The sequence below is a fragment of the Canis aureus genome, chromosome 5 (assembly GCF_053574225.1).
Source record: "Canis aureus isolate CA01 chromosome 5, VMU_Caureus_v.1.0, whole genome shotgun sequence".
In the NCBI taxonomy this organism is placed as follows: Eukaryota; Metazoa; Chordata; class Mammalia; order Carnivora; family Canidae; genus Canis; species Canis aureus.
In genome coordinates this window covers 82,654,061-82,680,080 of record NC_135615.1, presented here as the reverse complement: position 1 = coordinate 82,680,080, position 26,020 = coordinate 82,654,061, and the positions used below count along the sequence as shown (strand labels likewise).

Sequence of the window (26,020 nt, the reverse complement as noted above, 5' to 3'; positions counted from 1 at the left end):
CCAGCCCAGGGCTGGCAGGACAGGAGGAGGGGAGCGGGGAGCAGGGGCGCTCTGAGCTCGCAGACAAAGGGCGTGTGATCCCATCCAGTGCACTTCCTGGGCTTCCATTACAGGAAGCTTGGCACCTGCCAAGGTGACACTGACACCACCCGGGCTGGTGCGGGACCGCCTTAGCAGGACGCTCCTCTGCACCCAGGAGCAGCGACGGAGGCGGAACCCGCGGCCGGGGTTCTGGGCAGCAGGTAAGTGGTGGCAGCTGGACCCCCCATCGCCCTTCGGCTTCCCCCTTCCCCAGCCAGGCTTAGCCTAAAGCAGCTGTGGGGAGGCCTGGGCCCTAGAAGGAGGCGGTGTGGCTCCGGACGGAGGAGGGCCCCAGATCAACCCTTGGGTGCCTCATTGTCTCACCTGGGGGTGCAGTGAGGTGGCTCAGGGGAGATCATGGAGGTGAGGAAGGGCAGCTTCATTTTTGTCTATTCTAAATAAGCTTCTGGTTTACAAAGCACTTGAAAGGGGGGTTCTAGGCCCACGGTATCTGCAAACCCCGGGTCACACCTTCATCCTTAAGATCCTTCCCATCCCTGGCAGCCAGCAGCGCCCCCCTCCCAAGGCCCTGGGGAAGCTCCGGGGGCTGCTCCAAGCCCTGAATGAGCTCGACCAAGGGTTCGGGCTGCCTGGAGTCTGCGTCTGCTCCGCCACACGGGGTTCTAGAAACCTCGCTTCCACATCCCTGCCGGTGGCAGACGCAGGGGCCTCGGGACCAGCAGAGCAGCACCCAGGGGCACCGGCTCCTCTGGGTTTGAATCCGGAGCCACCACTTGGCCCTCCTGCAGCCTCACACCTCTCCGGGCCTCAGTTTCCTCAACTGTGAAGCAGGAATGACCAGCCCTGCGGCCCGGGGCTGTCCTGGAGATTCGATGGAGGGGGCTGTAGGTCAGGCGCCTGCACATCGGAAGCCTCTGCCACGGTGGCTACTGTTTTGGTATCGTTATCGTGGAGGCTGAGAGGCTCAAAAGTGGGTGAGGGATTCAGAGAGGCTGGGATGAGGAGGAGGAAGGGAGGGGGGAAGGAGACCGGGTACCCAGGTGCCCCCCTCGGCCCCCCCCAAGTGTGAGCCCCTCAGGAGCCGCCCCAGAGCCATCTGGCCTGGGGGACCCTAGGTCTGGCCACAGGGGCGAGCTAGACCCCGCCTGGCCTCCCCCCAGATGGCGCTGGGTCCAGCCTCTGGCCTCAGCCGCTGTGGATTTAATCAAAAGAACAATCTGTTTGCCTCTGAATCAGACCCAGATTCCTTTTCCCAGCAATGTTCCCGAGGCCTCCAGGGACCCAGACGGCCCATCCCCATCCCGGCTCCATCTCCTGTCCTGGGGCCCGGGCTCCGCTTCCTCCTCCCTGCTCCGCTCTGGCTTGGGTCCGGGCACTGCAGGAGGTGGGAGGGAGGTGGACACTGCAACCCTGCAACCGGGTGGCAAACCAGGTGACCTGATTGCCTCCTGGGGGGTGCATACCAGGCTTCCTGGAGGGGCCTGGGCCCCCGGGGGACACCGGGACCCCGCTGCAGAGGGTTTGAGGGTGTACACAAGCGGCGATAGCCGCTCAGGACAGCAAATTCAGATGACTTGCTGCAATGAGCCTCTGAGACCCCCACCCAGGGTCACCCCTAAAAAAGCCCCAAGCCCAGAATATATTGACCCATTGGCTGCTGGAGCGGTTCTCACAGTCACTACCACCTTTTATCCTGAGGCTGACAGCCACTACCCCCATTTTACAGACAAGAAACTGAGGCTCCGGGAGGTGGTGCGACTGCCTGGGGTCACTGGGTTAGTGAATGGCCATGGAACCCAGGTCCCCCGACTCCTAGGACCCTGGGGGAGCCCAGGTCCCCCTCACTCCTAGGACCCTGAGGGAGCCCAGGTCCCCAGACTCCTAGGATACTGGGGGTGTGCAGGTCCCCGACTCCTAGGACCCTGGGGGAGCCCAGGTTCCCCGACCCCTAGGACCCTGGGAGATCTCAGGCCAGACTCAGGTGTAGGTACCGACCCCCCAACACACCCCCGACAGGGCAGGTGGGGCCGCCGACCCAGGTGACCTAGGGAAGGAGGGGAAGGGCCACGCAGGGCGCACAAAGGCGGGGGTGGGCGGGGTGGGCGGGGGAGGGGGAGGCGTGTCCCCCCCCCCCCCCCCCCCCCCGGGCCGGGCGCAGGGGCGGGAGGAGCCGTGGAGGGAACAAAGGGCGGCGGCGGGGGCGGCGCGGGCGCGGCCGGGCAGGTGGGGGGGCAGGTGGGGGGGCAGGTAGGGGCCGCCTCCGCCGGCGGGGCTCCCGGCCCCCTCCCCCGAGCGTCACCTTTTATGGTCAGGCGGCGGGGCGGCGGGGCGGAGGGAGCGAGGGGCGGGGAGGGCGGCGGCGCGGGCGGCGCGGGGCTCGCGGGCTCGGGCGTCGGAGCGGAGCCGCTGGGGGCGCGGGCGGCGCAGGTAAGCGGGGCGCGGGGGGTCCGGCCCTTGCGCCCCCGCCCCGGCCACACACAGGTGACAGCGCGGGCAGCGCGGGCCGCAGCCCCCCGGCGCCCCGGCCGGGACCCCAGCCCCGGCGCCCCGCGGGGTCAGCGGGGGTCGGCGGGGGTCGGCGGGGGGCGGCGGGGCCTGCGGGGCGGCGGGGCCTGCGGGGTGGCGCCCGGGTGCCGGGGGGCTGCGGGGCGCCGGGGAGAGGCGGGCCGGGCGGAAGCTCCGCACAAAGAGGACGCGTCCCGCACATGGATCGCATTAGAGCCCCGGCGGCGCCCCACGGTGACCCGGCCTGCTCGCGGGGGGCGCCGGCTCCCGAGCTCCGCGGAGCCCCGGGCCCCCCGCCCAGCCGGGGTCAGGGGAGGGGAAGGAGGGGCCCGGGGCCGCCCCTCTCTGGGCCTCCAGCCCCGCCGGGGGCCGGCACGGGGTGTGCGGGGGATCCTCCCCCAGCCCTGCTCCGAGGTCCCGGGAAGAGCCCGGCAGCGCCCGGATTCCTGCCCTGGAGGACGGAAGCCAGGCCGGGTCCTCCCAGCGCCCCCCGCCCCCCAGGCAGCTCGCCCCGGGGGCTCCTCCCCGTCGGGGGCTGGGGGACCTGCTGGCCTGCTCTCTGCACCTACCGAGTCCCCAGATCCCGAGCGCGCTCTCCTCGTGTTCCCCCAGCCAAGCACCTTTCAGGACAGGCTTCTTTATTCTCACTTTAGGAAAAAAGGGAGGCCCAGAGAGGGTCAGTGACCTGCCCGGGTCACCCAGCAGGAAGGAGGTGGGGCTTGGTGTGAATCCAGCTCTGCTTCCTTGGCTTCCCTGAGGTGGGAGAGAGGGAAGGGGAGCCCCTACCTAAAGCTGCAGGGTCCTCTGCTGGGGGTGGGGGCCTGGGGGGCTGGGGGGTGGGGGCAGGCGCAGTCTCATGCCCTCCTCCAGCAGAGTCATTCCAAACCGAGCATAGGTTGTTTTGTCCCAGTATCAAAGAACAAAGCTTACAGGTGGTTCCAGAAGTTTTTGGAGGGGGTTGAAGGAGTAGGAAGGAAGGGAAAGAGGGGGGCACTACCGGCAGGCCCTGCAGCTCAGCCAGCCTGTCCCCTGCCCTGGGCTGCAGCCTGAAGCCGGGCTGGGTGGTTGGCTGGCTGGATCTCAGCCTCCTTCCTTCCTCTTGACAGGAAATGACTTTCTTTCCCTTTGTTCCCACTTTCTCCGCTTACCCAACTGGATCTCAGATCCTCCCTCTGCGGGAGGAAGGATGGGGGGGAGGGTCCCCTGGGTGCGGCTGGCCAGTAGCCACAAAGGGAGCTTTCTCACACATACCCCACTCCGGGGTGACCTGGGGGCAGTGGGACCTGAGCGGGGGCCCGAGGCTCCCTCTCTCTGCAGCCCTGAGTCCAACTGACAGGCTTTGAAAGTCCCCAGTGGGGCCCCTTCCCCTGGGACCTGAAGTCCCTGCAGGAACCGCAGGGAGGGATGGCCTGGGGGAGTGGGGGGTGGAGCTGCCCAGCTGTGAACATCTGGCCTCAGAGCTAGGACGTTTGCCTTGGATGTTTTCCGAGAAATCCACAGATCTGACTTCCCGGAGGGGTGGGCTGGGGTGGAGTGGGGGTCAGAGCGAGGTCGGAGGGAGGTGGAGGGGGCGTCCACACAGCCTCTGGGGATGAGCCCAGAATGCACTGACCACAAGGAAATCTATCCGGATCGGGCCATTCCGGGGTGAGAACAGGCCTGAGGATTTGGAGGCCCTGCACCATCCAGGGAAGGAAGAGTATGCCATCTCAGGTCCAAGGACAGCCCCCTCCCCGGGACTCTGGGCAAACCGTGCTCAGTTAGAATTCCCGGTCTGCTAACTCTGCTAAGAGGACCTGGAGAATTCACTTAACCTCTCTCAGCCTCACTTGGAACCACCTGTAGAGTAGGGACTTATCGGGTTGTGTTGCAAATTAGGTGCCTTTTTTTTTTCAGAGATTTTATTTATTTATTCATGAGACACAGAGTGAGAGAGAGGCAGAGACACCGGCAGAGGGAGAAGCAATTTAGGTGCATTGTGAGGCTCAGAAAGCATGTGCCACAGTGCCTGGCACACAGCAAGCGCTTGGTCACTTAGTGCCACCGCTGTTGTTTTTTGGATGTGAATCTCTGAAAACTGCTCACGAAAATAGACTCTTAAACTTTGAACAAAGTGTAAAGCCAAAGTATCAAACCACGTGGTTTTACATGACATACGATCGTGGCAGCCAACAGAAGAAAGCACACATACTTCCGAACATCACTTATGGAACAAGAAACAAAAGGAAAGTCCTTTGAGAGAACTTTTTTTTTCTTTTTTCTTTTTTTTTTTTTTTGAGGGAACTTTTAAAGCTCTCTTCGTATGTTGGTTTCTTATTCAGAAGACGTATTTTATATCAGAGTGAGCTATGTGGGTTTTTTTTAAAGATTTTATTTATTTTTTTTTTAAGACTTTATTCATTTATTCATGAGAGACACAGAGAGAGGCAGAGACACAGGCAGAGGGAGAAGCAGGCTCCCTGCAGAGTGCCCGGTGCGGGACTCGATCCCGGGACCCCAGGATCATGCCCTGAGCCGAAGGCAGAGGCTCCACCACTGAGCCACCCGGGTGCCCCTGAGCTGTATGTTTTAACCAAACATATAAACCGATGTAAGAGGAATTGAGGCACATTTGTTGTGTTTGTTACTATTATTCCTTCAATCACCAAGAGAGTCCAAGGTGGCCAGTGGACTTTGAGATAGAGGGGCCCTGTGAGTGGCCACGTAGGTTCCAGGCCCACCATGGGGTCCCTCAGAGCCCTCAACCCCGTCCACCCAGCCCCGCTTCTTGAGATTTACATGCCAGGTCCCTGTTTACTCTTCTCCGCACACACCTGTGGGCTGGGCTTTGGCGCCACGTCGGGGTGGCTCAGCTGGAGAGTGACTTAGAGGGATGTCACCCTGGGCATCAGCCCTGGGCGCCCAGCGAGGACCTCTGGCTGGATGTGGTTGACTCGCCGTCCCCCCACCCACATGGCCCCACCTCAGCCTTGGCCTTGGCAGTTTGCCCACTGTTTGCAGACACCACCTGGGAGCTGGTGGTTGGGCTGCTTGATGTCAGGAGTGCTGCCCGGCTCCCAGATCCCGGCTCTGATGCCTACAGGGGACTTGGGTCACAAAGATTGCGGGCACAGCTGAAGTCACATGCAGTCACTTGGGGAGGTAGGGACAGACGTGGTGACAGCAAGCCAACCTGTCCTGTGATGGGCTGTCATCGCCCTGTGGAAGCAGACAGCTGCCCCCGGGAGGGGTCGGGAATCAGGGGACGCTTCATGGAGAGGAGAGTTCGAGCTGGGCCTCCAAGAAAAAGCTGACAATCGCCCTGTGGGGGGCAGGGGAGGAAAACCTGCTGGGGTGGGTTGGGGGTGGGAGGGACTCTCCAAGGGGGGCAAGAGGAACATCGAGAAAGGGTAAATGGTCCCGGGTGGTCAAAAAAAGAAGTAGAGGGGCGCCTGGCTGGGTCAGTCGGAAGAGCGTGTGACTCTTGATCTCAGGGCTGTGGGTTTGAGCCCCATGTTCGGTGTAGAGATGACTTTAAAATAAAATCTTTTTTCCCGCCTCTTTTTAAAGAGTGAGAGAGAGAGGGTGGGGGAAGCAGAGAGGGACAGGGAGAGAGAGTGGGCTCGATCGCATGACCCGAGATCATGACTTGAGCCCCAAGCAAGGGTTGGATGCTTAACCAACTGAGCCACCCAGATGCCCCTAAAAACAAAATCTTAAAAAAAAAAAAGAAGAAAGAAACAAATTGAAGCCAGAGGAATTCGGACTTCATTTGGAAGGTAGCAGGAAGCCATGGACAGCTTTTCAGCAGGGGAGAGACAGATTGATGCTCTAGAAAGATCACTCAGGGACAGGTCGGGAGCAGGACTGGAGACCACCGGGGCTCCCCCGCCACCACCCCCCCCATGCCTGGTTTTGGAGATGGGACAGGCTGAAAGATTCTAGAATCCAGGCCTGACTCGATGCAGAGGCTGATACAGAAAAAAAAAGGTGCTGGCTGTGGGCTGGGCTGGAGGGGCAGCAGGGCCCCGTGGTCAGGAGCGTGGGCCCTGGACTCCAATCCCAGCCGCGCTGCGTGTGACCCTGAGCCAGTGAGTTTCGGTCCCTGAGCCTTGGGCTCCCCACCTGCCGGGAAGGTACTGCCCCCCCGCGGCCTGGGCGGACAGGAAGTGCTGGGGGCCGGCGCCCGGGGTGGGCCCTGGTCCCCTGCCCTCTGCCTCCCGGGGCCCAGCCCGGGGCGCTGACAGTCCAGGCCGCGTCCTCCCCCTCAGGGCTGGCCCGGCCCCCAGGGACCCCCGGGGCTTCGACCTCCCCGGAGTGGATCCCTGGGTGCGGCCCAGGGGCGGGCGGGGACCCTCCTCAGCTCTCAGATGAGGAACAGTCATCTGCGGGCGAGCAGGGCAGGGCTGCCCTTTGCTTCCCCGGGTGTGCCGGCCGCGGGAGGGGCCCGTGTGCAGCACCGTTGGCCAGGTGACACCTGCCCTCCCCCACACGACACCCCAGCCCTTCTCCGTCCGGGCCGGGCCGCTCCTGTCTTGTTAGGAGAAGGGAGGCCCCACGCCCCGGGGACGTGTGTCTGTCTGTCTGTCTGTCTAGGTGGGACACATCCCTGTGCCTTGAGCCCCCCACCGAGCCTGAGCCCCCCTCTGTCCCCAGCCCCACCAGGAACCGAGACGATGGCCTCCAAGCCTGAGAAGAGGGTCGCCTCGTCTGTCTTTATCACGCTGGCCCCGCCGCGTCGAAACGTGGCTGTGGCTGAGGAGGTGAGGCGGGCAGCCTGTGAGGCCCGGCCGGGCCGCCCCTGGGCACCTGCTGCTCCCGTCAAGGCTCCCGGGGCTGGCGCGACAGAGAGGCCCAGCCCTTGGACCCCCCCTGCCAGGGCGGCCGCCGCGGTGCCAGCTGTACCACCCCAGCTCTCCAACGGAGGTAAGAGGGCCAGGGGCCTGGGAAGGAGGCTGGGGCAGGGGCAGGCCACTCAGTCATCGAGCACCTGCTACGTGCCAGCACCCTCAAACCCACCCGCGCGGGTTTGAATCCTGGCTCTTCCACTTGGCTGTGTGATGTTGACAAGCCACCTAACCTCTCTGTTCCTCAGTTTCCTAACCTATGGAATAGGCATGATGATAGTACCTTCCTCAGAGGATTGGAGGAGTTAATGCATAAGTTTGGGCCAGCGCCTGTCATGTAGAAAGTGTTAACTGTGTTACCAGTTGTCACTCTTCTGGGTAAGACACTAGGGACCTGGAAAAAAAAGACAGGGCTTTCGGCCTACATGAAACTCAAATCTTAGTGAGGGAGACAGATGACAAAAATATATAATGTTGGAGAGAGAGACACAAATGCTGTACAGGGACAAAACATGGTGAAGAGGTGGGAGGTCCAACTTTTTATGGGACGGTCAGGATGGCTTCTCCAAGGAGCTGACATTTCAGCTCAGCTAAGACCTGAATGACAGGATAGAGATGGCCAGTGGAACAGCAACTGCAAAGGCCCTGAGGCAGGAATGAATCGAACATCTCGAAGGACCTCAAAGGGGGTTTTATTCTCTCTCAAGCTCTGCCATCCACCTGCTGCGTGGTCTTAGGCCAGCTGTTTGTTCGCTTGGTTTTGTCCTCTGGGAAGTGGAAATCTGGTCATGTATGTCATACATCCGTCATAGAATGGGTATACTTCGTACATGGCTGTTCCTTTACCTCGTGCCTGGGCCTGCTGGCGTGGTGACGAAGAGCCTTGGAGACTCTACTCCGTGGAGCCTCAGCTGTTGGCTGGGTAGAAGCAAGGAAGGAAGACAACCCAGGGGCCTGGGGCAGGGAGATGGCTCACCTACTAGGACGCCAGGTGGAATAAGGAGGCACAGAGACATCAAGGATGAGCCCCCTGAGGTCCCCAGGTGCCGAGTCAGATGTCCTGCTGTCCCCGAGCAAAGTTAGGGTGGCCTGTGCGTCCATCCCCACAGAAACCACCTGAAGACCAATAGGAACTGCCCATGCCGGGAGGCCGGAGAAGGGGCCACGCGTGTACACGTGTGGGAATACGTGAACATTCGAGTAACCTGCCTCTTCGTGTGACACAACCCTGTAGACTGATCTTTCCTTCCCAACCACACACCCCAAGAACACGGCCTCCTCCGGGTACTTCCGTGTCCAACCGGGACCACGATGACCGGAATTCATGCATCACGACGTGTGATCCAGTGGGAAAAAAATGAAGACCCTTCCGGGTAGTAGGAGGAGTCCAGGGTAGATAGTTTAGATGCCCAGATGCCAACATTTCCAGGCCGTTGTCACGGGTTGTTGGAATCACCGTCAGAAGATTCCTGGAGGGAGGGAATGAGAGCAGAGCTCCCCTGGGTGGGGGCGCCCAGCAGCCGTGGGCTGGTCACCCATCCTGTTTGCCATTTTGGCAGCTCAGGGAATCTCGGGGTTGAGCCTCACTTGAGTGGGACGGGTTCTAGGGGGGCGCTTGGTCGCGGGTCTGACCGCAGAACACAGAGCGCGCCCTGGGGCCCTGCCAGCTGCTCAGAGCCATCTCTGCTGCAGGCCGTCATCTGACACCTCGGCTAGGGCTTGTCCCCTGGGAATCCACACCCATTTCTTCAGCCCTTTCGTCCTGATAGAGGTCCCCACGCCCTCTCGATGCTCACGCGGACTTCCACGGCCTCACCGACTTCAGGAGTCCGTTTTTCTCTTGGCTTCTCTTTCAAAGTCTGCTCCTCCCGCTGCTCCTGGCCGTGTTGAGCCGGGCCCCGCTGCACCCCTGCCTGGGGGCCTCAGGCCTCTCTCTGTCTTGAACCCTGTCCCCTGCCTTCGGTCCCGGGAGAGGCCCGAGCGCTCCCGCTGCCCCTCCGGGGATCCGGTTCCTGACTCACCCCAGCCCATCCGGAGCGAGGCTCTCACAGCCCAGCAGCCTCAGCACCAGGAGGGGGCTTGTTCAAACGCAGCCCTGGGTGTGTGGGCCCCACCCTGGGTGTTCTGACCCAGCAGGTCCCCGTGGGGCCGGAGAATTTGCATTTCTGACGCCTTTCCGGGTAATGCTGATGCTCCAGCCTGGGGAGCGCACTCGGGGACCTGTTGCTCTGGCCCACGGGCGGTACCAAGCAAGTGAAGCTTGGGGAGTAGAGGACTATGGTCTTCAAAGCGTGACGCCAGCAGGGTTTGAACCAGCAGGGGCCGCTCCACCTGGGAACTGATCAAAAATGTGAATTCTCAGGCGCGTCCCCCAAGGCCGCTGAGTCAGAAGCTCTGGGGGTGCGGCCCACCGTCGGCATTTGAGCAAGCCCCCAGATGATTCTGCGGCTTACTCACAGGTCTAGAATAATCCTCCCATCTGTACAGTCCCTCGGGCCTTGGGAGAAACGGGAAGGGGCTCGTCATCTTTGCAGATGGACAGGAAACGTGAGGCCCGGGAGGTGCCCCAGTGAATCCGCAGGGAGCGGGAGCCCAGGCGGGGTCTTCAGGGCGCAGGGCGGGGGTGCTGGCGTCTGCTTTCCTGGGGGTTGAGCGGTGTGACCCTGCGTGGCCTGACCTTGCGTGGCCTGACTGAGATGGGAGGTGAGCGGAGGGCAGGCGTGGACACCCTGCCCCATAGGGTTTTCGGGGCAGGTTTGCAGCCGCACTCGGGCTTCTCCCCCGAAGCCCCGCGCCCTCCTCCCGGGGAGCTGGCGGCCTTGCCGGGGCAGCCGGGGCAGCCGGGGTGCGGGCCAACCTCAGTCGCCCTCCGGCCCGGGTCTGGAGCACGGGGGCCCCGGCGACCCCGCTTCCCAGCCGGGGTTAGACTCTCCTGTGCTACCCGTGAAGCTGATACCATGCCAGGGTCCTTTCCCCGTGTGTGTACGTGTGTTGGCTTTGGGTGATTCTTTTTTAAATTTTATTTTATTATTTTATTTTGTTTTTTAGAGAGAGAGAGCAGGGGAGGGGCAGGGGCAGAGGGAGAGAATCTTAAGCAGACTCCGCGCCCAGGCTCAGCACAGAGCCCGATGCTGAGATCACCACCTGAGCCTAAATCAAGTTGGACCCTTACCCGGCTGAGCTACCCAGACGCCCCAAGTAGTCCTTTTTTAAATTTTTTTTAAATTTACTTTTATTTTTTTAAGATTTTATTTATTCATGAGAGACACACAGAGAGAGAGAGAGAGAGGCAGAGAAACAGCCGAGGGAGAAGCGGGCTCCCTGCAGGGAGCCCGATGTGGGACTTGATCCCAGGACCCCAGGATCACACACTGAGCCAAAGGCAGACTCTCAACTGCTGAGCCTCCCAGATGCTCCTGGTCCTTTTTTTTTTTTTTTTTTTTTAATTTTTTTTAAATTTTTTTATTTATTTATGATAGTCACACACAGAGAGAGAGAGAGGCAGAGACACAGGCAGAGGGAGAAGCAGGCTCCATGCACCGGGAGCCCGACGTGGGATTCGATCCCGGGTCTCCAGGATCGCGCCCTGGGTCAAAGGCAGGCGCCAAACCGCTGAGCTACCCAAGGATCCCCTTGTGAAGTAATTTAAAGGAAATCCCAGTAATCGGGTCATTTCAGCCCCACTTCTTCAGGGTAGACCTCCAGTGATGGCCAGCTTCTTACAGAACCACAGCACCAAACAGCGCCTAACAGAGTTAACGAGATTGCCTTACGATTGTCTAATACTCCCTCCATAATTACTTCTCCCTGACGTACCATAAAAATGCCTTTCGAGTGTTGGATTGTAGCAGAATGAAGGGTTCGCAGTGTCTTTTCTTGTGTATTCGTATTGTATTCCCTGCATATTTCTTGTATACTCAGTGGAATATTTCACTCTTCCTCATCTACAAAATGAGAATCCATGAGATGATCAATCCTTGGAATCAGGATCCAAAAAAAAGCCTATGTCAGCTGGCCCATGAAAATAAAAAATGAGTCACCAACGCAAGTCCCATGGAATGGAATTTAAAATTTTTCTAGGGGCGCCTGAGTGGCTCAGCTGGTTAAGCATCCAACTCTTGATTTTGGTGCAGATCATGATCTCAGGGTACTGGGATCGAGCCTCAAGGCGGGCTCCGTGCTCAGTAAGGAGTCTACTTGAGAGTCTCTCTCTCTTTCTCCCTCTGCCCCTTCCTCTTCAAAGAAATAAATCTTGGGATCCCTGGGTGGCGCAGCGGTTTGGCGCCTGCCTTTGGCCCAGGGCGCGATTCTGGAGACCCGGGATTGAATCCCACGTCGGGCTCCCGGTGCATGGAGCCTGCTTCTCCCTCTGCCTGTGTCTCTGCCTCTCTCTCTCTCTCTGTGTGACTATCATAAATAAATAAAAAATAAAAATTAAAAAAAAAAAGAAATAAATCTTTAAAAAAAAATTCTAGTATCCACATGGGAAAAAAAGTAATGAGGAATAAGTAATATTAATTTTTTAAAGATTTTATTTATTTATTTGAAAGGGAAAGAGCATGGGAGTTGGGCAGACTGCCTGCTGAGCAGGGATCCCAACTCGGGGCTCAATCCCAGGACCCCAAGATTGTGACCCAAGCCAAAGGCAAACACTGAACTGACTGAGCCACCCAGCTGCCCCAAGTGATATTAATCTTAATAATGTCTGGAGGGGGATCACTGGATGGCTCAGTGGTTAAGGTGCCTGCCTTTGGCCCAGGGCGTGATATTGGAGACCCGGGACCGAGTCCCACATCGGGCTCCCTGCATGGAACCTGCTTCTCCCTCTGCCTGTGCCTCTGCCTCTCTCGCTGTGTGTCTCTCATGAATAAATAAATAAAATATTAAAAAAAATAATGTCTGGATGCCTGGATTGACTGAATAAACAAATGAATAAATAAAATCTTAAAAAATAATAATTTTAATAATGTCTGTTATGCCATATGAGATAGTAAAATGATCATTTCAGCAGTAATGAAAATTATCAATGAGATTTCTTATATATTTTTTTTCAGTCCTGGGTCTTCCAGCACATCTTGATGTGGACCAACCACATTCCAAGTGCTTAATAAATAGCCACACGGGATTGGTGGATGCTTTATTAGACAGAACAAATATATGAACTCTGTATGGTTGTTTTTCTCTAAAGTCTTTTAATTCCAGTCTTTCAATTCCGCCCCCCTTTTTTTTGCATGCCATTGCCTTTTTGAAGAAAGTAGGGTCAGTTTCTGATTTTTCCCTTTGCTTCCTTGAGGCCTCGTTCAACTCACCTTCTTTTCCAAATTTATCCTAAATGGAGTTAATTCTAGAGACCTGATTAGATTGAGTTTGGCTCTTGTTTGTGTCTTGGGATTTGCTTTGGAAGAACATCTCTTAGGTGTGCCCGTACCTGCCTACAGCGTAACATGAGCCCGAAGACCCCTGGTGCTTGCTGGGGTTAATCAGTGCATTCACGTGGTGACAGCCTGACCCCTCCTCTGGAAAGTTCTACATCAACCTTTAGCTTGATGCTTTCAACACTTGATATCAGGATCGATTGTTTAACCAGGGTGGTGGTTCCCATGCTTGGGTGACAGTCCCTGGGAGGGCTGCTTATGCTCTATATGGCTGGGCCTCCCCGCTGCAGGTTCCGATTCTCCAGATCTGGGGCAGACCCAGAAGGTGCATCTTTGACCCAGTCCCAGGCACTGCTGGCTGCTGCAGAGCCAGGAGCCACACTCCGAGAGCCACGGCCTTAGGGGTTGAGTTTGTTGGGAGCCTTCTCGCGGGGAATCGGGGCCCTCGAGCGCCCAGGAAGGGTGTGCTGTGATGCAGGGCTCTGATGCCTGTTTTCTGAGTCCAGCCCGTCCCATCCTCACAACGGCCTGGAAAGATTGATTCCCACCTTTCAACTGAGCAAACAGACCCAGAGAGATTAAGTCTCTTGCCTAAGGAACCTAACGAGCCTGAGATGGAACCAGGTGTGGGTGACCCTGGACCTGAGCTCCTGGCGCCCCCACCATATGGCCTCCTGGTAAGTGGGCACCTTTTCTGTCCACCTGCAGAGGCTCAGGCCAACCCTCTCTCCCCTTCTGGTTGCAGGATGTTCTCCGCCTCCTCCTACCCTGGATGGCGAGGATGCGCTCCCGGACCTGGACCTCCTCCCGCCTCCACCACCCTCCCCCGATGAGGAGCCTCCTGCCTCGATGGGGGCATCGCTCATTTCAGACTTCGAGCAGCTGCACCTGCCCCCGCCCCCGCCCCCGCCACAGGTACTGTTAGCCCCTTGGTCCCCCCAACGGAGCCCCAGGGCCTGCGGGGATTTAAGCCTGGAGCTTGCTCCTCCTTGGGGGCTGTCCCTCTTGGAGACCCCAAAGCCTGTTAAAGGTGGTCATGGTTTTCAAGGTCCCTGGAGGAAGGCTGCCGTAACTCCTCCCCCTCAGGTGCCCCCTTCAGCTCTGAGAAGAGGTTTCTAATCCTCTGCCCTTAGCAGAGCCCATTGTAAAAACGGGAGGGATTTCCAGCCAAGTGAAGTTTCCAGGAGATTCCCCAGGAGTCCAAGGCAGCAGCTTTGGGCCCCAGCCACCGCTGTAACCATCCTGCCGAGTGACATTAGGTCACCTGCTTCTCTGTGCCTTGGTTTCCTCCTCTGTACAGTGGGGCTGACTGTGCCTGGTGCTGTCAGAGGAGGAGCGGAGCTCCAAGGGCTGTGGGGTCCCCACTGGATGACACCTGTCCTGCCCTCCCCCTGTGTCTCCCACAGCCCCTGGCAGAGGGGCCTCCACTCCAGCCTCGGCCCAGTCTTCCCAGGCCCGCGGAGGAGGAGCTGCCGCCTGCCCCAGAAGAGCCTGCTGCTTTCCACGAGAGAGAGGCATCCACAGGTAGGGGCTCGGGGCCGAAGGATTCTGGGTGCTCCCCAGGGGCCCTCACTGGACAAGCATGAGCTTCCAGGTGGGAACTAGGAGAGCAGAGACTCCAGCCTCTGTCCTCACTCACTGTTCCGCGATGGGCCATAGAATCGTACATCAATTTTATGTGTCTTGCCTTCATCTTTTTCTTTTATAGCTGAAATCCATTTTTTGATGCTAGGGGTGTTTTTTTGTTTGTTTGTTTTAAGATTTTTTTTATTTGACAGCGAGGGAGGGTGGGGGAGGGGCAGAGGGAGAGAGAGTCCTAAGCAAACTCCTTGCTGAGTGCGGAGCCTGATGCGAGGCTTGGTCTCATGACCCTGAGGTCACAACCTGAGCCTAAATCAGGAGTCGAGTGCTCAGCTGACGGTACCTCCCGGGCGCCTCTAACTGAAATCCATTTAAATATTGATCAGCAAAATGTGCTATGATAGCAAGATGCCTTGAATCTTTTCACTATTTAATTTTTTGAACGCACAATGTTCTCACGCACACAAGATAAAAAGGATGGAAAGGCATACGGGGAAAAGTCTCCCCTTTGCACCATCCCTGTGTCCCCCGCTTTCCTGCCAGATGGGCAGCCTCTGTTGTTAACGTCTGTGTTGTTAACGTGTCCTTCCAGAGATATCTTTTTTTTCTTAAGGTTTTATTTATTTATCCATGAGAGACACAGAGAGGAGAGAGAGAGGCAGAGACACAGGCAGAGGGAGAAACAGGCTCCACGCAGGGAGCCCAATGCAGGACTCGATCCCAGGACCCCAGGATCACGACCTGAGCTGAAGGCAGACTCCCAGCCATTGAGCCCCCCAGGCGCCCCCCTTCCAGAGATATCTGACCCATATGCAAGCAAATGCAAATACGTGCCTCCCCCCCACACCCCCCTCAGCTCACAAACTGTAGCAAACCGTGCTCTTCTGTACTTTACTTTCTTTCCTTCAATCATCTTAGAGCCCGTCCCACATCAGAGCATAAATGGCTCTTTTGTTTTCATGGCTGCATAGTATTCCCTGTCGGGCCCTGCCGTTTGCATTTAGCCAGTCGCCTGTGGACGGGCACGTAGGTGGTTTCTTGCTGTAATAACAAGGCTGAGACGCGTTGCCTTGCACGTAGGTCATTTTGCCTGTGTGCAAATCTCTGAGAGAAATTTCTAGAAGAGGAAATACTGTGGCCAAAGGGTAGGTGCATTTCTAACTCTGATCTTTTTGCCATATTGTCCTTTGTGCTCCTCCGGACCTGCACCCGACCAGCCGTGTCTGAGGGCACCGCTGCCCGCAGCCCCCCCAGCCCCGTGTGTTATCCATTTACTTAGTAGCTAGTAAGTGCTTAGCAGGCACCACAAGCCCTCTCTACTCCAAGGTTATAATCTAATTCTCTGGTGTCTTCTAATCTTATGGTTTCATTTTTCACGCTTGGGTCTTGGATACATTTGGGATTATCTGGGTGTAAAAGTGTCACAACGGAGCCTCCTTTAAATTTTTACAGATGGCAACCCGCTTGTTCCTATGCTTCGTCCTTTGATGCTGTGTCCTTTGATTTAGGCTTTTTTTTTTTTCTTAAGATTTTATCTTTTTAAGTAATCTCTACACCCAACATGGGACTCGAACACGACCCCGAGTCAAGAGTCACAGGCTCCACTGAGCAAGGCAGCCAGGCGGCCCTGATTTAGGCTTTCGGAGGCTGTTCACATTCCTTGTTACTGCTCCTCCAGAAATGAGGCCACACACACAACCCCCCGGGGCTCGAGGCAGAGACCCAGCACTCTGGGCTTCTAGAGTTCTGGGGGTGCCTGGGTGCAGTACTCCCAGGCCGAGTGGCTTCCAACCCATGTCTCTCTCCTCTCCTACAGACGTCTGTGGCTTCTGCCACAAGACCGTGTCCCCCCGAGAGCTGGCCGTGGAAGCCATGAAGAGGCAGTACCACGCCCAGTGTTTCACGTGCCGCACCTGTCGCCGCCAGCTGGCCGGGCAGAGCTTCTACCAGAAGGATGGGCGGCCCCTCTGCGAAGCCTGCTACCAGGTAACCACCGCCACCGCCACCCCACCGAGGCTGGCCTCCGGGCGCCAGGCACTGGGCTGGGCACTTGGAAGCTGTCCCATTATTTCATTCCCCACAGGAATCCTGGGGGGCAGGCGTTCTTGAGCCATTTCACAGGTGAGAAAGTTGAGGCTCAGAGAGGGGAAGGAGCTCAGCCACGGTGTTTTCGTTTTCTGTGGCTGCTGTAACAAAGTACCACACACAAGGTGGCTTCCGACAGCACACGTTTATTCTCGGAAGTCCAAGGGCAAGTTTGCGCTCCCTCCAGGGGCTCTTGGGGAGAATCTGTTTCCTTAACTTTTCCGGCTCCCGAAGCTGCACCCCTTGCATCCTTTGGTTCCTTCGCAGGGTGGCATCTTGCTGCAGTGTCCTACTTCTGTGTCAAAATTCCCTCTGCCTCCCTCTTGCAGGGACACTTGGGATGGCACTTAGGGCCCCCTCAGGAGCGTCTCCGCATGTCTAGACACTTCACTCGATCATATCTTCAGGCCCCTTTCCAGGGAAGGTTCCAGGGATTAGGCCCTGCATGTCCTGGGGGCGTTTACCGGCCTGTCACACAAGTCACACTCCGGAAGGGAGTGGAGCTGGGATTCCCCCCAGACCCTGCCTGTGCTCTCACCTCTCTCACCTAAAGCCACACGTTCCGATGCAAGGTCTCATGGAATCTGTGTCACCTCTGAGTGCCAAATGCAGTCCGGGAGAGAGAGCCAGATTGGGTGCATTGATGTTAGAATTGCTAACCCTCGGGGCGCCTGGTGGCTCAGGGGTTGAGCACCTGCCTTCAGCTCAGGGTGTGACCCCGGGGTCCCGGGATCGAGTCCCAAGTCAGGCTCCCTGCATGGAGCCTGCTTCTCCCTCTGCCTCTCTCTCTCTCTCTCTGTCTCTCATGAACAAATAAATAAAATCTTAAAAAAAAAGAATTGCTAACCCTCTGACGGCGTGTGGTGTACTGACCACTCACAGACGCATCACCCGGGTGTGTACAGGCCTCACGTCGTCCTCGTAAGTTGGTAGCACCCGGGAATCTGCATTTTTAGCGAGTCTCTCGGGTGATTCTGATCCACACTCCAGTTTCAAAACTACTGATTTGAAGGGTTAGATTTGGAGGACTAATGGGTAGAAGCCAAGCAATCTGATGACAGTCTCAAGACATCACCACAGCCAGTGAGGCACCATGGGAACAGCAAGGAGCCAGGCTGTCCCCACCCCATCCCTCTGACCCCATCAGATGACAGCAGGGGATAGCCTTATCCTCTTCCCTCAGCTTAAAGCCAGGCAGGGGTGAGGCACTGAGGGGAAGTGGGGGCGAGGGAGGGCTGACAGCTGGAAGCATCGGGAAGAAGACTCGGGGTGTTCTAGGGAGGGAAGAGCTGCCCCCGGACAAGGAGAGAGGGAAATGTCCCCGCCAAATGGGAGCAGATATACAGGCAGCGGAGACCAGCATAGCTAGGAAGTCAGGGTAGGTGAACAGGAGCACAGCCAGGAAGGGAAGAGAACTGTCTAGAAGAGAAGGTGGACAGGCTGCAAGGTCTTTACCCTGCCTCTCTCTCTCTCTCTCTCTCTATCTTTCTCCCTCTCCCTCTTCCCTACCCCCTCTAATCCTCCTCATTCCAGAAGGGATTTGAGGCAGCTTATAAGAATGTACAAATACCTATAGTAAACAATATTTGTCAAGAGTGTAGATCTCATGCTAACTGTTCTTACCACAATGAAACTTCAAAGATAGATCAAGAAATCAGAAGAGAGGAAAATCAAAGTAGAAAGTGAGATGAGACCAGAGGGCAAGTTCGTACCCCAAAATATATGAATAAAGGACTCCCTACAGTCAGTCCTAAAAGTGGAACCTGGAATTTGGCTCTGGGCTTCCAAGTGGCCAAATGGAAAAGGGAAAGAGTTTCAAGGTGTATTGTCTACAAGATAAAAAGCACACCAGTTCTTCCAGGAATTTCTTTTTCTGACTCTGAGGTTTAAGAGAAATCTCTTAATCTGTCCTGTGGGCCCCTAGTGGCCACTGGCCTTAAGCATGTCCTAGTGACAAAAAATGCAGTAATAGTTTCTTGGCAGGATTGCTAACTGTAGGCCAAGGAAACAATGCCAAGCTTGATTCACTTTAAGCAACAATGGAGTTTTTGGGGGGTTACAGGCTGGTTGCATGAATACGAGCCCTTCTCCCATAGCCATGTGGGTAGCCAGCCAGAAACCCCTTTTGGCTTGGAGTGGGCAAAACCATGGGATGGCTCTGAAGCAATGTCCCTCTGTCCCAGGACACCCTGGAGAAGTGTGGCAAATGCGGCAAGGTGGTCCAGGAGCACATCATCAGGGCCCTGGGCCGGGCCTTCCACCCCACCTGCTTCACGTGCGTTACCTGTGCCCGGTGCATCGGGGACGAGAGCTTTGCCTTGGACAGTCAGGATGAAGTGTACTGCCTGGACGACTTCTATAGGTGCGAGAGGGGTCCGTGCACTGGGTGGGACTCGGCCACAACCGAGGTGCCCGACCCGAGCTCCCGGGGCTGGAGCAGAGCTTTCCTGCACTCCCCGCGCTCAGAAACCAGTTGACCTATTCCACACACCCTGTATTTGACCGCGCACCTGCTTGTAGCTGAAACTTTGGGTACCTGCGCTGCGCCAGCCACCCCACGTGGGTTGGGCCCTTTGATCCCCAAGACTGGCCTGTCAGGCACGTTCTATTAGGCATTCTGCTTTACCAAATGTGGAAACTGAGGCAGGCAACAGACAAGGGCCTGGCTGATAAGTATGGAAGTTACCATGCAAACCCCCAGACCCCAGGAGCTCCCCGTGGAGCTAGGGCCTTAGGAAGCAGTAGCCCCAAGCTCGGGGTCAGGCTCAGCCCCTGCCCTGGCTTGCCCACTGCCCAAGGGGAGACACATGTCTCTGTTCGAAAGGAAGAGAAGCAGCAGCAGCAGCAGTGACCTACATTACAAGATAAACGAAACGGGGGTCAGCCCCATGGAACACACAGGAGATTTCCCCACTTTCTCAAATTCAAACGTTGCCCGGTCACTTCCTTGCCTCGAGCTAATTATACCCTGGGAAGCGGGCACTGATTACACACGTCCCTCCATCCGCTCCTGCCCGGAAGAAGGAGGCGGCTGTGGCTGTGGCTGCAGGTGCAGTCACACGGCAACACGTCTGAAATAGCTCCGGGCGGTGGGGGACGTGGGGGGTGGAGGGAGGCGAACCAGCGCCGCCCCGGCTCCCGCAGCTGATTTCTGCGGGCCTGGCCTCAGCGCCTCGAGCGTGGGTTCCCTTCCCTCTAGGAAATTCGCCCCGGTGTGCAGCATCTGTGAGAACCCCATCATCCCCAGAGACGGGAAGGATGCCTTCAAAATCGAGTGCATGGGGCGGAACTTCCATGAGAATTGCTACAGGTGCGAGGTGAGTGGGGTGGTGAGGAGCTAGGATCGCGCTGCGGGGGGGGTGTCGGGGGGGGGCTGGTGGGGGCGCCCCGAGCCATGCGGAGAGCCCTGCAGGTGCCAGGCCTATGCTGGGTGCCGGGGCCCAGGGACGAGTCAGGGTGGGGGCCCAGCTCCCACATGCTCACCGCCCAGTAGCAGACACGTAAGAATGGAGACAGTTACAGACACGGTCTATTGACCCGAGCTCCGAGTTAATGGTAAAAACCAAGCTCATCCTGCTTTTCTCAAGAAAGGGAATCTCATGGGGAGGCCGTCGGTGAGGTCGGTGAGGTCTCCCTCCATCTCTTGCTTCTCCCTGTTTTACGTGCTGGCTTCATTTTCACTTCCTGGGGGCTAGCATGCTGGGTGAGGAGAGGGATAGGGGCATGGTCACCCTTCCCACTGAGGAACCCCATCTGGGGACCGGTTCAGGCTCAAGAAGGCTTCTGATTGACCCAGCTTGGGTCACATGGCTATTCTGAGCCAGTCACTGCCTGGGAGCTCTGATTGACAACCCCCCGGGGTCAGGGACGCTGAACCCTCAGAGGCGCAGAGGGGGTGTGGGGCAGAGCCACAGCACAGGCGTCCTGTCCAGGTGCTGGGAACGAGTGTGTATAAATCAGCTTTGGGACAAAGGAGGCGGTGAGCAGGTCCAAGCAGGGCGGTGCCATCAAAGGCTCTCTGGTGGAGGAGGCAGTGCCTCACCTGGGCCCCGCAGGTGAGCAGGAGCTTACCAGGCATTCGGGGGAAGAAGGGAAGTCCAGACCGAGGCACAGGCCTTTGAAAACCCACCGGGACACAAGCAAGCCTGGAGAATCAGAGGGGAAGTTTTAGGTTTGTCTGTAGTGTCGTGTGCCAAAGGGTGTGGTAGCAGTGAGGCCAGAGAAAAGGAGACGACCTTATGTACCAAGCCAAGGAGTCTGGACCTCAGGCTACCGGGTGGAGGGAGGCTGAGATGGGGAGGCCGCTTAACTGGGTGCAGTAGCCCCAGCCAGAAATGCCCAGCAGGGGGGCCCCCCCGCTCAGCAGGGTCCCATGCTTGCTTCCAAGCTCTGCTGTCACCGCCCTTGAAATCCTCCCTCTTTGAACAAGAAGCTGTACTTTGCACTTTGCCCCGGACTCTGCAATTATAGTCAGTCTTGCTGCGAAGGCTCTGAGTCCTGCCCATCCTCTTCCCCTGTCACACCCCATGTTGCTGATGTGTCTTCTTGGTGATGGTGACAAAGGTAGCAACTTTTAGGGGTGCCACCGAAGTGGGGTGTCCAGAGGAAATCTCTTAGTCAGCCGGTGAGTAATTCCAAGCGTCGATGTTACTTTGCACTTACTTAGACCTGCCTGGAGCCAAGAGGCTGTTTGCACAGTGACCAGGGCGCTCGGTGGAGAAGTTGACGTGGTGCGTTGCTCCGGGTTCGAGGTCCAGCTGATAACACATCTTGAAAGAACAATGATGTCGTTCAAGTGCTGTTATCACCACCTCGACTTCCCCAGGCTGGTGGCGACTAGCTTCTCCCTGAGGCCGGCTGCTGAGCCAACAGCCCCTGCCTGCCTGCCTGCCCCTGGTGGGCTCGGCCAAGGCGGCCGTGAGCGTCACCCGCGCTGCTCCCATAGGTCAGGGCTTTTAGGACCCGAGCTGTTACATTTCAGAGGGTAAGGCTTGAGCCGTGGCCTGGAACTGATTCGGGGTGCTGTTTCCCTGGACAGGGAAATGGGCTTCGAGGTTGCCATCTCAGATGAGGAACAGGGGGAAAAGCCTGAGCCCGAGAAAAGTGGCTCTAAGCCTTGTGGGTCTGACCCCGGGCGAGGCAGCTTTGGGCCCCCCCACAGCTGCCTCCAGACGGCGACTCGACTCGGTCATGGTGGCGGTGTTTTCTCTCTCGATTCTAGTTTTGGAGAGGTCACATGTCCCCCTCTGGGATCTCAGGTTTGGCACCTGATACTCTGGGAACGCCTCGCAAGTGGCCTTTAGGATCCGGGCACCCTGCAGGACTTGGGGTGCAGTTGCAGGGAACAGACACACGAGGGCGCCCTTCTCCCCCGCTGTGCCGGGTCCCGACGGTGGCCTGACTCCAAAGTTGTCCCTGTGGGGAGCAGCCCCTCTGGTCTGATCCATGCGGCTTCCAGAGGCTGCCAGCCGTGCCCTGTACCAGGTCCAGACCTGGACATTAATTGTTCCCATCGTTGCTGTCCAGCGTGTGCCCAGGTGAGGACCTGATGGGGTGTGGGCAAAGTTTGGGCCCCGAATCCCCGTCCTCCTTGGTCCGAAGTCCTTGGGTGATTGGAAAAATTGGAAACATTAAAGTTTGTGCCAGTGCCGAAGCTGTGCTGATGGGGGAGCTTCAACAGCTGCAGAAAAGACCCCTGGACTCGGGCTGGAGACCTGTCCTGTCCCAGCTCCGGAATCAGCTGTACGGCCTGGGGCAAGCCCGTCTCTCCCCAGACCTCAGTTTCCCCATCGGTGGAATGGAGGGACTGGACCAGATTCAGTTATTCACCAAGCAGATGTTTATCGTTTGCTCGTGGTGGACCAGTCCCTGGTCTAGGTGGGCTCTAGTGGTAAATGGGGTTACCGCCTCACAGAGCTCACGTTCTAAAAGGGCCGCTGAGTGGTTGGTGAGGCCCTTCTAGCTCCTTCCACGATCCTCTGAGCGTCCTCAGCTGTCCCCCTCGGCTGACTCTGCCCTCATCACTCACACCTCCGTGTGGATGAGAGCCCCCTCGTGTCTTGTCTTCCCTGACCGAGACCTGGCCCAGGTGTGTTGGGAGAATGGGAGTGGGGGCCACATTCCCCACCCGTCGGGAGTACATTTATTTGGTGAATTTCATCAGCAAATGCTGGGGTCCCCCCTGCCCCAGTGGGCTCCAAGCTGCCGTGCTCAGGCCTAGGGTCCATCCACTTGTGCCCTGTTTCCCGCAGGACTGCAGGATCCTCCTGTCTGTGGAGCCCACGGACCAAGGCTGCTACCCCCTGAACAACCGTCTCTTCTGCAAGCCGTGCCACGTGAAGCGGAGCGCTGCAGGGTGCTGCTGAGGGTGCCTTCCGGACCCTGGGGCTGTGAGCCGCCCACTAGCCCTGGACTCGAGGGGGGGTGGGGGGAACCTTTCCTGACTCAGTTTGCCTTTCTGACCCACTCTTGCACACTTTCCTTCTGAGCCAGGACGGGGACCAGCCTGCAGCTCTGCCCACTATGTCTGGGACGCAGGGGCTGAGCCACCCCAGCCCCCTCCCAGCTCACAGGTGGGTGGCTGGCAGCCGCTCCTCCTGCTGGCCTCTGCGTCTGGAAGGCTTCCATACCATCAGCCTCATGCCCAGGGTTCCCATCTCCAAGGCTCCAGCCCCGCTTGAGCACTGGCCCTGACCCCCATTTCATGGGTGAGTTAGAGTGAGTTCTCTAGATGACACCCTGTGTCCCTAGCAATGACACTTTAGCTGTCCCCTAGGGGACACTAAGACCAGCCCTGGCCTGTGGACCGAGCTGTTTGAGTAAAACTCCAAGGTCCCTTAAAAAGCCTTTTTTAAAAATTTGAGGTTTAAATGATGGGCAATATTCTTTGGATTTGGGGCAAGGTGGGGATCTTAATAGGACGTTTCATAAATGTACAAGAATGTGACCTCGTGGTGGCAGCCGTGGACTTCTCACTCACCCATGTCCAGGAGGACATGTCATGCTGACATGGGGACCAGACCGAGGTATGCACCTGAACGACAGATAGGAGCAGGAGGAGAGGGTGGTACGTGCTGATACCCAGGGACATCAGTGACCACACTCTGCTCTGCCATCTGGCGCTCCTCCCGGTGCGACGGTGACTCAGCATTGATTAAGTGCCAGTTGTATGCTGGGGAACAGGGTACAGGAGCTGTGCATGTTCCTCCTACAGCCTTGACTGGGGCTGTGCACACAAACCCCACACATGCGCACACATCTTCCAGGACAGTGCTGGGGTGTCCCCTCAGCCTCCCTGTTTATCCCCCTGTGTCTCCCTCGACCCTCCAACCCAGGCCACCCTGTGACCACTGCTCCCTCAAGGCCTTACCTAGAAGATTCTTCTTCCCTTTTAAGGAAAATCACTTTTGTTGCTTTGTAACTTCTAAGACATTTTGTAAGGCATAAACAAATTAAACAAAATGTGTGCCTTCCTCCCTAGGGTGGTCTGGACGCACCACGCACCCCTGTGGGGAGGCCCTGGGCTCCGAGCACTGGGAGAGTCTCCCTGTAGAGCCCCGTTTCTGGCCCAGAGCTCGGACAGTGAGTCCCAAGCTCCAGGCATTCACAAAGCACCTCCACAATATTTGTTGTAACTGAGGACCTCCTGTTCACTTATTCCTTCATATTTTCTTTGACTCAACATACTTTTACTTATTTTGAACTTTAGAGTTATGCTGAACGATGTATCCTGCAGCCACGTCTTATGTGCTAGTTATGTTTTTTCCTATTACACATGAAAATAAACGCATACCCACTAGAACTCCATCTGTTCCGACTAAGATCTCACCCAGGCGCGCGCTGGCCTTTGGCGGTAGCTGGGGACATTTCTGTTGGGTGTCCGCTCACTGTGGCATGACGGTCCAGACAGTGCCTCTACCTCCTTCCCCCAAACCGGGGCTCAGCTCAGCAGGTGACGAACTCGGGTCCCTCCTCATGCCCAGCGATGAAGACTTGCCACGGCCAACCCCAGGCGAGCCGGGCACTGGCCTTGGCCACAGGCTGCGGGAGCGAGGCTGGGTGGGCCCCGGGGCCCCGGGGGAAGCCTGTGTGGTGTGAGGCCCTCCGGGCCCACTAGACCCTTTTGGGGAGTCAACACCCGCCCTTGGGACGTGCTGTCTGCACGCGAATAGGACGCCGACACCCGGGCTTGCTTGGCCAGCTCCGGAGAGGAGGGCGGTGGCAGGAAGGAGCGCTGGCCTTGGCGGTGCTAGACCTGCCCCTGCTACATCGTGCGGACAAGCGGTCAGTCCTGAGCCTTGACCTTCCCCTTTGTAAAATGGGAACGATGCTGATATCTGTCACAGAGGCTTGCTGTGGCCGGAAGAAAGAAGTGGGGGCGCTGAGGGTTCTGGCCCAGGGCTGGCCGGCGGCCCTTAGTGTTCCTCGCTGGTCCTGCGATGCACGTCGGAGACCCGGGGGGACATGCCCGCAGCGACGGAGCTGGGGTTCCCGTGCCCGCTGCAGCACTGGAGGCCACAGGGCATGGGAAACGGTCTTCTCAGGACACGGGTGTTAGAGGGACTCCTGGGACTCTGGGACTCCAAGGGATTTGGGGCAGGATTTAGGGAGGTGAGGATTTGCCCCGAGTGCCATCAGGAAGCAGGAGGTCTGATGCATTTATATCCAGGAGGTGGCGCGACAGCAGGGGTTGGTGGGCAGGTGGCAGAGGCTCAGGGCAGGTGCTGGCCGTTTTTGCAGTTGGCCCAGAGCCACTTGGCCCGGCCGGTTCCTGGCTGCCAGGGACCACTTTGTCCTCTTAGTCACCACGTTCGGCTTGTTTTGTTTTTTTCCTATCTTTTTTTTTTTTTTGGTTTTGGTTTTTTCCTATCATTGATACGTCACCTTGCACTATGATGCCTCGTGTTCCGGCCTAATCCTGGCTGGTTGTGTTTGGGGGGCCGGTGTTGCATGAAATTCTGGGGATGCTCTTGTCTTCCAGGCAGCACGTTTAGAAATCATTCCATCAGGGGACACTTCTGGGGAGCTTTCTGCAAGGTGAGACGAGCCAGTGACAAAAAGACCATTACCGAATGATTCCATTTCTGAGAGGTCCTCCGTGGAGCCCAGTTTGGAGAGGCAGAAAGTAGAAGGGCGGTTGGTTAGGGGCTAGGGGAAGGCGGGGATCGGGAGTTGCTTGAGGAGTACGTTCAGTCTGCGGGACAAAGTGTTCTGGAAACCATTGGAGGAAGTGGTGCAACCACAGTGCGATGGTGCTTTAAAAAAAGCCACTAAACTGGACACACTTTCAAATGGTTATGATTAATTTTGTGTTATGTACATATATATATATATATATATATATATTTAACTTATGATAGTCACAGAGAGAGAGAGAGAGAGAGGCAAAGACACAGGCAGAGAGAGAAGCAGGGTCCATGCCGGACGTGGGACTGGATCCCGGGACCCCAGGGTCACTCCCTGGGCTGAAGGCGGCGCTAAACCGCTGGGGCCCCCGGGCTGCCCCGTGTCATGTATATTTTACAGTTAAGCATGTGCATAAGCATATTTAATGCTCAGGGACGGGGAGAGGGGCTGCTAAAGCGATGTGGGAGTCCTAGAGGTCAC

General features: G+C 57.4%; 1 protein-coding gene across 2 annotated transcripts; it reads left to right on the top strand.

Annotated features, from left to right (window-relative positions):
- Window positions 1–125: 125 nt before the first annotated feature.
- FBLIM1 (filamin binding LIM protein 1) lies at window positions 126–24,215 on the top strand. 2 transcript variants are annotated; one of them, XM_077899514.1, is made up of 8 exons: window positions 126–242; window positions 7,183–7,452; window positions 13,494–13,663; window positions 14,155–14,272; window positions 16,146–16,315; window positions 18,598–18,776; window positions 19,614–19,731; window positions 22,666–24,215. In XM_077899514.1, the coding sequence occupies exons 2-8, from the start codon at window positions 7,203–7,205 to the stop codon at window positions 22,777–22,779; spliced, it is 1,119 nt and encodes a 372-aa protein (XP_077755640.1). In that variant the 5' UTR covers window positions 126–242; window positions 7,183–7,202; the 3' UTR covers window positions 22,780–24,215. The 2 variants fall into 2 exon arrangements, with proteins under 2 accessions (XP_077755640.1, XP_077755639.1); XM_077899513.1 differs by lacking the exon at window positions 126–242 and adding an exon at window positions 2,376–2,469.
- Window positions 24,216–26,020: the final 1,805 nt, after the last annotated feature.